This window comes from Geotrypetes seraphini, chromosome 4 (genome assembly GCF_902459505.1).
Source record: "Geotrypetes seraphini chromosome 4, aGeoSer1.1, whole genome shotgun sequence".
Taxonomy (NCBI): domain Eukaryota; kingdom Metazoa; phylum Chordata; class Amphibia; order Gymnophiona; family Dermophiidae; genus Geotrypetes; species Geotrypetes seraphini.
The window spans coordinates 12,902,257-12,917,519 of record NC_047087.1 but is presented as its reverse complement, the minus strand read 5'-3'; the positions used below and the strand labels follow the sequence as shown (position 1 = coordinate 12,917,519).

Sequence of the window (15,263 nt, the reverse complement as noted above, 5' to 3'; positions counted from 1 at the left end):
ACACTGCATTGCTGATCTAGCTTCCCAGTCCCTGCCCCTCCAAAGTGTGTGTGGGGGGGTCGGCTCAGAGGACAGAGATGGGTCTGAGCCCGTTCGGAGCACGCAGCTGATCGCCCCAAGGGTTTTTGCATCGGTGCCGCCGCCCCCTCCCTTCCCCCCCAAGTCCATTTTGCACCGGGAGAAGATGAACTTGGCTTGAATTGTGGCGAGTTTTTGGGGAGGATTTGCAAGCCGAATTACATGCATGTCCAGTGGGGGAAGGTTTCATTTTGATGATGGGGGGTCCTACTGTGGAGGCTGGGAGGACGGCAAGGCTCACGGGCACGGCATCTGCACTGGCCCAAAGGGCCAGGGCGAGTACGCGGGCTCGTGGAGCCACGGCTTCGAAGTGCTCGGCATCTACACCTGGCCCAGCGGCAACACCTACCAGGGCACCTGGGCTCAAGGCAAGCGCCATGGCATCGGGCTGGAGAGCAAAGGCAAGTGGGTGTACAAAGGCGAGTGGAGCCACGGATTTAAGGGGCGCTACGGACTCAGGGAGTGCGGCGGCAACGGAGCCAAATACGAAGGCACCTGGAGCAACGGGCTGCAGGACGGCTACGGCACCGAGACCTACTCGGATGGAGGTAAGGGCCTGCGGCTCCTCGGACGCCAGCGAGCGAGCGATTCTCGAACGCAGAGCTGCGCTTGCCACAGGTAGCTCCTTGTCCCCCGGGAGGAAGCTGCCTAGACGGATGAGAGTCCAGGTTGCCCAGGGTTAAATGGGTGGATTCACTATAGCCCTGCCTCCTGTCACTTCGGAAGGGGGAGAGGCCCAGTGTGTAAAGCCCCCCCCCCCCCCCCCCCAATTTCCACTGGTCTTACAATCCAACATGGCTAAGGTGGAAAGACATTTGCTCTAGGCCAGCGGTTGCCAGGCAGGTTCTCAGGTTATCCCCACTGAACATGTGGGATCCCTTAGAGCAGGGCTGCCCAATTCCGGTCCTCGAGATCTACTGGCAGGCCAGGTTTTCAGGATATCTACATTGAATATGCATGAAAGAGATTTGCCTGCACTGCCTTCTTGGTATGCAAATCTCTCTCTCATGCATATTCATTGTAGAAATCCTGAAAACGTGGCCTGCCAGTAGATCTCGAGGAGCGGACTTGGGCAGCCCTGCCTTAGAGGGTTAAGCCAAGGGAACCTGTCACCAGGAGTGGGATCCCTAGGATAGTAGACTTGGGGGTGGGTCAGTAGAGTGGGCAGACCTGATGGGCTATGGCCCTTATCTGCCGTCATCTTCTAGGTTTCTATGTTTCTAACATGCAAGAAATAAATTTGCATATAATGGAGGCAGTGTATGCAAATCAAGTTGATGCATATTCCCTGTGGATAGACTGAAAACCTGACTGGCAAGGGGGCCCTCCAGAACCCAGTTGAGAAACGCTGCTTTGTAGGCTGCTCAGTATTGCGCGGGAGCCAGCTCTGGGGGTGCTTGAGCACCCCCCCCCCCCCCAATATTGAACAAACTCCTTTACTATGTCCAGAGAGAGATGATCTGCCTTGGGGCTCTTTTTACTGAGCTGCCAGCATTGAGCTGGCGTTAGCTCTAGCCGCAAAGCGTGCGATAATGTCCTGCGTGCCTTACTCAAAGGAGCCTTTGGTTTTGGCAGCCGCAAGGATTCTGGGCTACCTCATCTTCAGCAGACATCTCTTTTGATTTTATACTCGCCGTGGTAACAGTTGCTAATATTCCCAAGAGATCCTTCTGAGGTGTCAGTATTTCGGAGTCTTTGTTAACAAACAGGTGCCTCCTTTCCTTGCGTTCTCTTTCATTGGCATTTTCTTCTCCATCAAGATCGAGGCTTGAAAGGTGGGCTCTTAAATCCGATTTCCAAACATAATGGCAGATTCCAGTATTCCTGGAAAGGGAGCAGGATTGCCTACAGTTTTCCAGTTATCGCTGGAAAGGGTGACATTTTGGGGGTCTGGTAAGGCTTGCAGTGGTTCTCAACCTTGTCCTGGGGACCCCCCAGCCAGTCGGGTTTTCATGAATATGCACGAGAGAGATTTGCATATAATGGAAGTGACAGGTATGCAAATCTCTCTCGTGTATATTCATGAAAACCCGACTGGCTGGGGGGTCCCCAGGACAGGGTTGAAAACCACTGGGCTAGAGTTTGAAAAGGGTGACAGAGTTTCTGGTCTGGTAAGGCCCAAAACAAGGCTTCTGCCTCCAGCTTCACTTCACCTCTGTGTCTTACTTTGTATTTCACAGACAACAGCAAAGACACATGTTCTCATCTCAAAAGACATCTTCTACCAAATATTCCAAACCGATTAATTTTGTGGTTCTGACACGTCTGACAATGAGTCCCAACTTCTACTTCAAGGCTTTTCTTTTCTCCTAAATGTCTGAGTTCCGGTTAGACCTGACTTCTGAGCTCAGAGCTTAATCTGGATAAAAATGAATATAATGATCAGGCAACGGAGGTCTGTGATACACATGCAGGATTACATTACATTACATCAGTGATTTCTGTTTTGCCTTTACCTTGCGGTTCAAGGCGGATTACATAAGAATTGTTATGATCTTAAGAAGTACATATTAGAGAATGACAGGGGGAAAAAATCTGTCCCCGTCACCGCCCCGGCCCCGGCCCACCATCCTCTGCACCGCCCCGTCACCGCCATTCCTTTTCACCGCCCCGTCACCGTCACCGCCATCCCTTTCACCGCCCCGTCACCGCCACTGCCATCCCATTCACCGCCCCGTCACCGTCCCCGCAGCATCCATATAAGCCTCAGTAACTTACAAGTGATTTAACGAGGCAGGAGCCCCTCCTATGCGATTAACCCTTTCAGGACCATAAGGATCGTAGGCCAATTTTTGTGGTTTTGACGACATTTTTATGGTAAAAAAGGGCTTGCAGATGCCAAAAAATTGATTTTTTTTTGTGAAATATCATTATTTTTATTTAAAAAATCACACTTCTGGCTTATGGACAGTGTGGCAAGTGAATCTTCTCGTCAATCTGGCAACGACGCTAATGAATGAATGTCGGAACCAGTTTGTTTACATAAAGGCAGTATCATATGGAATCCGTACATATCAAATTTAGAACTGTAGACTATCCCAATCAAAATTTATAGGATTTTAAAGTTATGGGTCAAATATGTCCCTTGGTCCTGAAAGGGTTAAACTGCTTTAAATATTAGGTGGTATGTTCCTCTGTTTCCTTGTTCTTACCTTTCTAACCACCCCTTCTCACGTTATTACTTTTATTTATTTTTGTAACTAGATTTTTATTAGGGATCTTTCTGGTAAAGGTAAGAGTTCACCTTTACAGTCGTATCTACATTACATTTGGAAAGACACCAGGGAACTGAAGCTCTGGCCTGTCTTTTCAGCCTTAGTGGCAGGGACAAGTTAGTGGCCATCAAGACCCTGCAACTAGGCCTTTGCTTCAGTCTGTCTTTTACTCCTAGGCCTGCCACATCCTAAGATTAAGGAGAGGGAAGGGGTAAAACGCGGACCTGACGGACCTCGCGGATCTAAACCCGCACGTCCTTAAAAATCTGAGGTCGGGGCCGTTTGTAGTTAGTTTCTGGCTCTGACAGACCTCGGTGACAATTTAGCGCTGACGGATCCGTCTCAGCATAGGGAGGGAAAAGTATTAGGATCCGTCAGCGCTAAAATGTCACCGAGGTCTGTCAGAGCCAGAAACTAACTACAAACGGCCCAGACCTCAGAAACTCACTGGGCTAAGTGTGTAGCCCTCAAAAAAAAAAAAAATAATAATAATAACTTTATTTTTGTATACCGCAATACCACAAGCAGTTCAGAGCAGTTTACAGAGGAAGAGACTGTACACAGACAGTGATGTTACAGAAAATAGTTTCAATTACATTAGTAAGCCGAGAGAGGTTAGGTATATCCAGAAGAATATCAGAGATACAATAAGGCAGGAAGGAGTCAGAGGAATTTATCAGGAGACTACATTGTGTACTTCCCTTTTTTTTACCAAACTTTTCAAACCACCCTGAATTTTTTCCATCTATTTACCTTCAAATGTAGGCCTCTGTGTCCTAGGCTTTTCTCCAATCAACTAAAAATGGTTGGGCCAAGATACCCTTTTCCTCTGATGTGGGGCAGTGATCCATTACCTCTTATTGGCCCAACGCAAGACTCCTCCAAAGATGATACTGTGTCAGCGTTTTGCCATTTCAGATAACTGTTGAACCTATATTATTACTTACAAAAACTCCAATTTTCTCTCTGCCCATTGTGACAATTCTGCACTGTGGAGTTGTCAACATATATTTCTGAGATGGCTGAGGGGAGATAGGATCGAAGTCTACAAAATCCTGAGTGGAGTAGAACGGGTACAAGTGGATCGATTTTTCACTCTGTCAAAAATGACAAAGATTAGGGGACGCTCGATGAATTTACAGGGAAATACTTTTAAAACCAATAGAAGGAATTTTTTTTTTCCACTCAGAGAATAGTTAAGCTCTGGAACGCGTTGCCAGAGGTTGTGGTAAGAGCGGATAGCGTAGCTGGTTTTAAGAAAGGTTTGGACAAGTTCCTGGAGGAAAAGTTCATAGTCTGTTATTGAGAGGGACATGGGGGAGGCCGCTGCTTGCATGGAATGTTGCTTGGGTTTTGGCCAGGTACTAGGGACCTGGCTTGGTCACCGTAAAAACATAACATAATCAAATATTTTGAAAGAAATGTATAATCACATTCAATGAAAACAGACTTCAGTGTAAGCAAGATTTAGACAGGAGATCCATGTAGACCTGTGCCTCTAATAACTGATCTCTTCTACATGCATCACAAACTTTAATTTAAAATTCATATTCAATATTGTCTAGCTACAACTAGTTCAAAGCAGGTTACAAAAGCTAATACCACCACAGTTGGTGATAAAAAAAGCCTAACAAGGCTTCATAAAATCATAGAAGCAAAGACAACAAACAGGAACAAACTGATGAAACTTATAATATATCATCAAATGTAAACATTGGAAATGGATTATTCTGCCAGCCACAATAACAACAGTTACATCCCACACATAATCTCTGTATACAAATCTACTTAAGGACTGCGGTGTCAAAATCGGTTAGACATGGGCTGTACCCACTAAAGCTATCTGATTCAGGAAAATATTTTTTTTAATTCAATTTGTTTTGATTCCTGATAGCTTTAAAATTAGCTGGCAGGTTTATTTTCAGCCTCTTCTCCATCCTGATGCCTTCGCTGTCGAATGTAAACAAAGCAAACACCGCTAGGTCCAAGCTCGTGCTCACTGCAACACCAGCTCTGGCAGGATACACGTCTCAAAGCTAATATATTGTATTCACAAAAATAAAATTACTTTTTCTACCTTTTGTTGTCTGATCATTTTATTATTCAAATCATATTGGTCCCAGGCTCTGGTTTCTGTTTGTCTTTTGTTAATTTGATCTCCAGGGTCTCCTGCCCATTTGACATTTTCTTCTTTCTCAATGCTCACCATCCATCTCCCAACTTTGTACCTTCCCTTCTCTCTCCTCCTTCCTGCAGGTCCAGCACTCTCCAAAAGTCCAGTCTTAAAAATTTTCTCTGCCTGCCCCCTCATGTCCTCTTCTGCCCCCAGCTACCCCTGACAGTTTGTGAAGGGCCAGTGCCCTATCTCTCTTCCCTCTAGCTACCCCATCCCATCTGGCCAGCAACCCTCTTCCTTCCAGCACCTCCCTACCCCCTGTGAACAGCACCCTCTCTCTTCCCTTCCTTCCAGCCACCACCACCACCCCATCCAATGTGACCAGCACCCTCTCTCTCTTCCCTTCCCTCCAGCCTCTCCATCCCATGTAGCCATCACCCTGTCTCTCTTCCCTTCTCACCTGCTCCAGCCTCAGCCAGTCAAATGGACCCTCCATCCCAAGGGTCTAGTATTCTCTCTTCTGAGCTTTCACTCCAGTTTCCAGCTCCCCCCTGGGTCCATCAGCAGTAGCTATACACACACTCATGTGGGTCCAAGTCTGGCAGTGGCATAAGTGCCCCCCTGCATGGGTCTGAAAGCAGCATCAATGGCATGGGCCCAACACCAGAAGCAGCACTGTGCACATACCTTCACAGAAGTTCTCAGCCCTCACCGCCTATCTGCACAGACTTCCTCTTGGGCTTTCCCTCTGCTGGAGTCCTTCCTTCTGATACAACTTCCTGTTTCATGAAGTTACATTAGAAGGAAAGACTCTAGCAGAGGGAAAGCCCACGAGCAGGCCTGAATCAATGACTCCAAGTTTGTTTCTTAAACAGATTGATTTGAATGAATTCAGCAGAACTGAACCTGTGAATCAATTTGAATCATGAATTGGGCATCTCTGGTACCCACTGGGAATTAACACATTAACACAAATGTATGAAGGATCAGGTGCCTATACAGTCCAGAAATGTATGACTTGACTGCAAATTTTCAAAGACGTTGATAGGAACAGTACTGAAAAACTAGGGGAAGTGAAGGAGTAGCCTAATGGTTAGAGTTAGGCTTTGATCTTGGTGAACTGGGCTCAATTCCAGCTATAACTCCCTGTGACCCTCCATTGCCCCAGGTGAAAAAAAAACTTCTTGGGGTGTAAGCCCACCAGCAACAGAGAAAGTATCTGTGTACCTTGCTGTAGTAGTAAGTCTAAATTAGAAGGAAGGACTCCAGCAGCTGCAAAGTTAGATTGTTTTCTTTGACACCCAAGCTGCTCTCTTGAAATTCTTCTGAGCACTTGTCTTTTAATATACCAGTGGCGATGATTGTCAGGTAGTCAGTTATATGGCTGCCTTATGAAAGGACAGCACCCTACAATATCGAATGAATCGTCTGACTTTCGATCTTCTTTTTCCCTACACAGCAGATATGATATCAAACCAGCATAACAGCAGGAAAAGCTCTGCACACTCACTACTTTTGTGAAATCATGTTTGGCATGAATAATGTAGAAAGGGCAAGACAGATTCAAGATAAGGCCATTTCCAGTCTTCTCTCAGTTTCTCTTCGAGAAAGCATTAATAGGAAGTGAGAGTCTATCATTTATACACTCGTATATAGGGTATTTCACTCATGGTCTACTTTAGAATTACTGAATCCTAATACTTAAAAACTTTAGGACGGGTCGCGTTTTTTTCATATAAATTCCCCAGTAAGGACAATGTGGATGGAATCCAGTATTATGCAGGTGTTGCATCATTCGAAATACAATTTGGTATTGTTACTTTGTAACTGCATGAAAAAAAATACGAACTTGTATTTAAACCAAGTCCTTTCAAACTGGAATCGGGGTAACTCTTTGATGCGCTATTGATAAAGTGTCGTGAGCCAGTGTTTTTCTAAGTGTACCGACCTGAAAACAGGTGATCGAAAAAGAAAAGTATTTCTTGTTTTGTCTTTTAACTTCAGACATCTCCTAGTGATAATAGACACATGGCTATTGGGCAGACTGAAGAGGATGTACTGGTTTTTATTTGCCGTCATCCACTGTGTTACTAGAGCCACTCCTGAGAAATATTACAGGCAAAGGCATTAACGCATCTGATTGGCTGATACGTGTGTTTATTGTACTTTAAGTACCGCTAAATTTCTCCGTCTCCTACATTTTTATTTGTAGTGTATTATTTTTATTTCATAAATAAAAAGTTCAATGACAGCAGCAGCTTAACGATTACTGTCGCATTTTAGGGTCTTTAAACGCTTCATCAACTAGCGTACATTCATTTGGGAATTAGGAGTCCTGTAATCGTTTGTAGTTCGGAGAATAGTGATTGCCTTTGGACAAAATGCAAAACTATTTTACCTGTATTATTTTTGGATGATGAGATAAGCTCAGTGAAGTGTACCATGAAGCAGCATCCTCTTAAAATAACCAGCAGTGACCGAAATGATTTTCTACACACGGAACCCAGCCAAACAAAACAGAGCTTCATGAAAGCCCCGGGAGAACAGTCTCTTCAGCACCTTGGAGAGCTCTTGCTATGTAACAATACCCACACCGCTACGCTTCCTAGTTCACTCCGAGAGCTGCTGACAATTTGTGCAGAGCTCAGGTTTTCTTGGTTTTCCTTAATAACAATAATTCAAAAAAGAGAGGGTAAAAGTTACTTGAACTTTATTTTCATCGCTGAATTAGTATTTATCGCTGCTTACCTTTGCCAACCAAAAGGGAATGTACTAGTCGGACAAACGTAAACCAACATAGAAACATGATGGCAGATTAAGGCCAAATGGCCCATCCAGTCGGCCCACCCGCAGCATCCACTATCTTAGCTATCACTAAGATTGTAAGTGCATGTCATATGAAGAATATAGGTATTAATTATCATGATCCATAGCTTGAGGGGTCTTCATCAAAATCAAAGCTCTTAAAGCCAAATGTTTCCATTAAATCTATATTTCAAAATGCGTCACATTCTTAAAAGTAAAAATACAGGTACTTGAAAGACTTGCTTACCCAAGTTGGCTGAAGTAAAACATTATATACTAGTCTTTAAGTCCGTTACATTAACGGGTGCTAGAATAGATGTGTGTGTATATCTTTCTTTCTTTCTCTCGCTCTCCTTGGCCGCTTTCTGTCTGTCTTTCTTTCTGTCTCTCTCTCTCTCTCCTTGGCCGCTGTCTGTCTTTCTTTCTGTCTCTCTCTTTCCTCAGCTGTCCACTACCACCCCTTGCCTGCTCCCCCTGTCCAGCAGTAGCCCTTTACCCTTTCTTTTACCTCCCCCCTGTCCAGCAGCACCTCTTCCCTGCTCCCTCTGTCCAGCAGCAGCCCTTCTCCCTTCTTTTTACCTCCCCCTTGTCCAGCAGCATCTCTTCCCTGCTCCCTAATACCTGCTCCCAAACCGCTGTTCCTACCCTCCCTCCATCCCGGCTTCCTGGTCTCTTCTGGCCCACCGGCATGAACCGCTGCTGCCGCCGCTACTCTTCATTCGCGTCTGCCCTCCTCTTCAAAGCAGCCTGCTGAGGATCGCCGGCCGGCTGTAGCGAACCTCGCAAGGCCACTCTCGTTCCCTCTGACATGATCCCACCCCTCCTCTGACATACGGGACCGCATCAGAGGGAATGTGCTACTGAGGTGGAGAGCAGCCTGTTAGGTTTGCTACAGCTGGCCGGCGATCCTCAGCAGGCTGCTTTGAAGAGGAGGGCAGACGCGAATGAAGAGATTTACTACCGTCTTAGAGTGAGGGAGGGGGGAGTCGCCAGCGTGTTCTCCGCCTCTTTGCGTCCGTGGTCACAAACTCTGCATGTGCAGTAGGAGGCAGAAAATTGCCACAGGCTTGTTCTACTGGCATGGAGCTACGGATCACAGAGGCAGAAATCATGCAGGTAGGAGTGCACATGCGCACTTAGGGTTTTATTATTAGTGATTTTAGGCGTATTTGGAAGATTTTCTCTATTTCCTACCCCATCTCCAAAAAAGTCACATTGTAGATCATTTTTTTTAATGTGTTTTTTTTTTAAACATGTAATTTAACTCATTTCCAAGATCCCTTATATTTCACCCCAGAAGACAGGTTCGTCTTGTGAAATAATTGTACTGCAAGGAGAATTTACAATTTTCTGAAGAAATTTGTTTTGATTTCAATGGGAAACATCTGAAATTGTTTTTTTATTAGGACGGCAAGAGGAAATATAGGTAGTTAGAGGATGAGTTTGAAACAGTGTGAACAGTTTTCAAGGTACAATCTTCTGGAAGTAGTAAATTTTCATAAAAATGCAAAATTCAAGGAAAACTAGACAGATTTAAAAACTGCTACCCAGGCAAAAACCCTCACACGTCTAATCCTTGGTTTTTTTAATGGTGTACCGTTATTTACAGTTCAGATTTCTTCCCCATCTTGTTTAAAAGAATCCACAGAGGAAGGGATGGAACAGGCGCCATAGCTCGGCCCCCTGAGTTCGGGCAGAGAATGTTGTGGGGGAGGGGTGGTCGAGCATAGCGCAACATATAGCGATTTAGAAACTCAAATATAGAAATCCGTAGTTGCAGAAAGAGGGTCATGAAATCCAGAGTAAGGGGGGACCTTTAAGCCCTAGGCACCCTCCTCTCGCAGGAAGATGTTTACTCTTAGCTAAGCTTTGATTTTACCCTTTTGATATCATCGCAGTCTTGTGCACTAAAGACCATATTCTCAAAACTGCCCTCCTGAACTCCTTTCAAAGACCTTATTTGGGGAAGGGAAGGTATAAATAAATGAAACCACTATGTTTAAAGCTATTCTTTCTTCACTGTCTTTGAAACTGGAGGGAACGAACAAAGCAGGCTGTGCTTTACTGCAGAAGGCTGAGGATATGAACTTTGCCCTCATTAATTAGTGAAATGGATTTGTCGTAGCACCGAAAAGTGCAGGGCGAGGGAGGGGAAGAAAGGCTACAACTTCTCTTTAAGGCAACATGAAATCCCTGTGCCGTAGACCCGCAGCCGCAGAAACCTTTCTTTGGTTTCATGAACACATTGTGTGTGGGTGAAATTCATGAAACCCAAATGTAGGAGAGGTCTGTTTGCAAAGCTGATTAGTCTGACTTAGATCTGGAGGATTCTGAAGCAGCCTGAATTGATGGTGCTCATTTTTTTCATGCTAAAACAGAGAATTCAGTAAACTACTTCATTCTTATGGCTACCTTTTATCAAGCTGCGTTAAGAGTTTTTTTTTATTTTTTGCGGGTCACTGCGATAAAAACTCTGACACTCAGAGGAATTCTGTCAGTGCCGGAGCTTTTACCGCAGTAGCATGATATAAAAACCTTATTGCAGCTTGATAAAAGGAGGCCTAAATGAAGAACAGAAAGCACTGGGTGACCATATCTACAAAAAAAAGCCGATGCTGTTTAGAAAACATGTACTTGCAGATAATTGGGGATAAATAATTGGGGATTTTTGTTAGTCTCAGAAGACCTATTTCTGACTTTTGTAATCCACCTTGAACTCACTGTGATACAGGCGGAATACAAGAACTATATAATGTAATGGTACACAGGCTTGTCGTGCCACTGGGGCTTGCGCGCATCTGAGAAGCTGAAAGCTATGCCGTCGGCAGTTTCACTACCAGCAGGGCCTCCCAAGGAGATGTCAGGCCAAAGATGTACCCACCCATCTGGGCAGCAGCAGACGGGCAGCGTTGGAGGTGGAGGATCACATTTGATGCGACAATGGCGACATCATCGAATGTATACTGTGCAGAAGAAAGGCCCAGCAATCTACTTCTGTATTCTGCCACAAAAACTTGATAAAGTTCATCAAGTCACTAGGACTCGAACACGAGTCGATGGCACCTCTCAAAATATAGGCCCCCTTTTATCAAGCTGCATTAGGGTTTTTATCAAGGGTTGCTGCGGTAAAAGCTCTGATGCCCATAGGAATTCTATGAGCATCAGTGGCCTGCAATAAAAACCCCTAATGCAGCTTGTAAAAGTAACATAGTAAATGAGGGCAGATAAAGACCTGAACGGTCCATTCAGTCTGCCCATTACAAATACATGAGTCAATTAACTTGTCTCTTCTTTGATATTTCTGGGTCATAGACTGTAAAGTCCACCTGGTATTATCTTAGGTTCCAAATGCTGAAGTTGCCACCTAATCAAGCTATTGTGACATCACTGCTGATGTTGGCTCTAAGGCATTAGTGGAATGCGGCATTATGACATCACAATCTCAGCTCTGGAATGTTTCTACTCTTTGGGTTTCTGCCAGGTAACATAGTAACATAGTAAATGACGGCAAATAAAGACCTGAACAGTCCATCCAGTCTGACCATTAGCTATTCTCATTACAAATACATGATTCAATTAACTTGTCTCTTCTTTGATATTTCTGGGTCACAGATTAAAGTCCACCTGGTATTGTCCTAGGTTCCAAATACTGAAGTTGCCATCCAACACCAGCCTATCCAACCATCCCGTTGTTTGCAGGATATCCACCACCCTCTCTGTAAAATAGAATTTCCTAACATCGCCTTTGAATCTACCACCCCTCAACCTCAAATTATGTCATCTGGTTTTACCATTTTCCTTTCTCTAGAAAAGATTTTGTTCCACGTTAATACCCTTCAAATATTTGAACATCTGAATCATATCTCCCCTGTCTCTCCTTTCCTCTAGGGTATACATATTCAGGGCTTCCAGTCTCTCCTCATACGTCTTCTGGCGCAAGCCTCCTATCATTTTCGTCGCCCTCCTCTGGACCGCCTCAAGTCTTCTTACGTCCTTCACCAGATACGGTCTCCAAAACTGAACACAATACTCCAAAGTGGAGCCTTACCAATGACCTGTACAGGGGCATCAACACCTTCTTCCTTCTACTGACTACGCCTCTCTTTATACAGCCCAGCATCTTTCTGGCAGCAGCCACTGCCTTGTCACACTGTTTTTTCACCTTTAGATCTTCGGACACTATCACCCAAAGGTCACTCTCCCCGTCCGTGCATATCAGCTTCTCTCCTCCCAGCATATACGGTTCCTTCCGATTATTAATCCCCAAATGCATTACTCTGCATTTCTTTGCATTGAATTTTAGTTGCCAAGCATTAGACCATTCCTCTAACTTTTGCAGATCTTTTTCATATTTTCCACTTCCTCTTCAGTGTCTACTCTGTTACAAATCTTGGTATCATCTGCAAAAAGGCACACTTTTCCTTCTAACCCTTCAGCAATGTCACTCACAAACATATTGAACAGGATTGGCCCCAGCACCGAACCCTGAGGGACTCCACTACTCACCTTTCCTTCCTCCGAGTGACTTCCATTAACCACCACCCTCTGGCGTCTGTCCGACAGCCAGTTTCTAACCCAGTTCACCACTTTGGGTCCTAACTTCAGCCCTTCAAGTTTGTTCAACAGCCTCCTATGAGGAACTGTATCAAAGGCTTTGCTGAAATCCAAGTAAATTACATCTAGCATATGTCCTCGATCCAGCTCTCTGGTCACCCAATCAAAAAATTCAATCAGGTTCGTTTGGCACGATTTACCTTTTGTAAAGCCATGTTGCCTCAGATCCTGTAGCCCATTAGATTCAAGGAAGTACACTATCCTTTCTTTCAGCAACACTTCCATTATTTTTCCAACAACTGAAGTGAGGCTTACCGGCCTGTAGTTTCCTGCTTCATCCCTGTGACCACTTTTATGAATAGGGACCACATCCGCTCTCCTTCAATCCCCAGGAACTACTCCCATCTCCAGAGATTTGTTGAACAAGTCTTTAATAGGACTCGCCAGAACCTCTCTGAGCTCCCTTAGTATCCTGGGATGGATCCCGTCTGGTCCCATCGCTTTGTCCACCTTCAGTTTTTCAAGTTGCTCATAAACTCTCTCCTCTGTGAACGGCGCAGAATCCACTCCATTTTCTCGTGTAACTTTGCCAGACAATCTCGGTCCTTCTCCAGGATTTTCTTCTGTGAACACAGAACAGAAGTATCTGTTTAGCACAGGGATGCCCACACTTTATGGGCTTGCGAGCTACTTTTATAATGACTAAGTCAAAATGATCTACCAACAATAAAATTTTAAAAAAAACACAAAGCACACTGAAAGGCAGAGAAAATGTTAATTATTCACATTCCGGGTTTTTTCAAAGAGGTCACGGCAGATGACTCTATGCAATGTCACCTCAGTAACAAAATACAAAAATAGACAAATACACCCCCTCCCTTTTTACTAAACCACAATAGTAGGTTTTAGCACAGGGAATTACGCTGAATGCTTTGTGCTGCTCTCAATGCTCATAGGCTCCCTGCACTAAAAAACACTATTGCGGTTTAGTAAAAGGGAGCCATAGTGCAAAATATAGACAGCAGATATAAATTCTCAAAACCGACACATTTTGATCACTAAATTGAAAATAAAATCATTTTTCCTACCTTTGCTGTTTGGTGATTTCATGAGTCTCTGGTTGCACTTTCTTCTTCTGACTATGCATCCAATCTTTCTTCCTTTCTTTCAGCCTCTTGTATGTTTCCTCTCCTCCAGACCTCATTCTCTCCAACTTTTTCTTTCTGTCTCCCTGTTCCCCCTTCTTTCTGTCTCCCTGTCTGCCCCCTTTCTTTCTTTCTCCGTGCCCTCCCCCAAGCCACTCGGTTTGCTGCCACCGCCATCGGGGAACAGCCCCCAAGCCACCGCTGTTCCAAGCTTTCCCTGCAGAAGCGTCGAGCTGACCAGCATTCCGCTCCCTGACGTCAATTCTGACATAGGAGAGGAAGTTCCGGGCCAACAAGGCATTTCTCCTCATTCCATCCAGCCTGAGCCCCATCTCTCCTTGATCCAGCATTTCCCTTCTGTGTCTGTCAGAATTACCATTCCACCTATTTTTCAGCATCACCCTTCTTTGTGTCCATCTCATCTATATCCCTATCTCACCACTTTTTCAGACTCTTCATTTGTCTCTGTCTTTACCCCATGTTCACCATTTACCCTTTCAATGTCTTTATCTCCCCCCCCACACACTTTTTCAGCATTACTTCGATGTTTCTATTTCACCTCCTCTTCATGTCCCCTCTGTATCTCTATCCTTATTCAGTAGGTCCTGCTTACTCTTTCTCTTCTTTGTGTCACTATCTCCATTTTCAGCTTTCCCCCCTTTTCCTTTGTTAATGCACCCTGTAGCCAGAATCTTTCCACCCTCCCTCCACTCCGGCCCAGCCCAGTATGAAATATTTCCTTTTTTTTCCCTCCTCTCTTTCTTTCTCTCTCTCTTCTGCTCCCTCACCCACGAGTCCTGCATCTGGCCCTCTCCCTTCTACCTGCTCCTGGCTAAACCCCCCTGCTCCGCGGCTCTCTTAAGCAACTCGTCGGCAGCAGTGATCAAGACAAGCTGCCGACATCGAGGCCTTCCCTCTACGAGTCCCGCCTTTGTGGAAAAAGGAAGTTGAAACAAGCGGGACTCGCAGAGGGTAGGCCCCGACGTCAGAAGCTTGTGTCGATTGCTGCTGCTGAGTTGCCGAAGAGAGCCGCGGAGCAGGGGGTGTGGCCGGAAGCAGGTAGAAGGGAGAGGGCTGCTGGAAGAGGTAGAAGTTCCGGAGTATGACACCGACCCGGGCCAGGATGATTTCTTTTTCAGGCTGTTGCTGCTGCTGCCACCACGCCCCCCCCCAAAAAAAATGACAAAAACAGCCTAATGCCTGGCGTCGGCGTCTTTGACGTCGGGGAGAGGAAGGCTGATAGGCCCGGTAGAACGGGACGGCAACACGAGTCTATCACAGAGCCCGGGATGGGCTCTGCGATCGACTCATGTTGCCTTCCTGAGCTACCGGTCGATCGCGATCGACGCG

At 45.3% G+C, this 15,263-nt stretch overlaps 1 protein-coding gene across 1 annotated transcript in view; it reads left to right on the top strand.

Moving 5' to 3' along the window:
• Positions 1–244: 244 nt before the first annotated feature.
• JPH3 (junctophilin 3) overlaps positions 245–15,263 on the top strand; it is a 234,027-nt gene continuing 219,008 nt past the window's right edge. The window contains exon 1 of the mRNA XM_033941680.1: positions 245–626. Within this exon, the coding sequence (XP_033797571.1) occupies positions 245–626 (382 nt within the window). The remainder of the gene's footprint in view (positions 627–15,263) is intronic.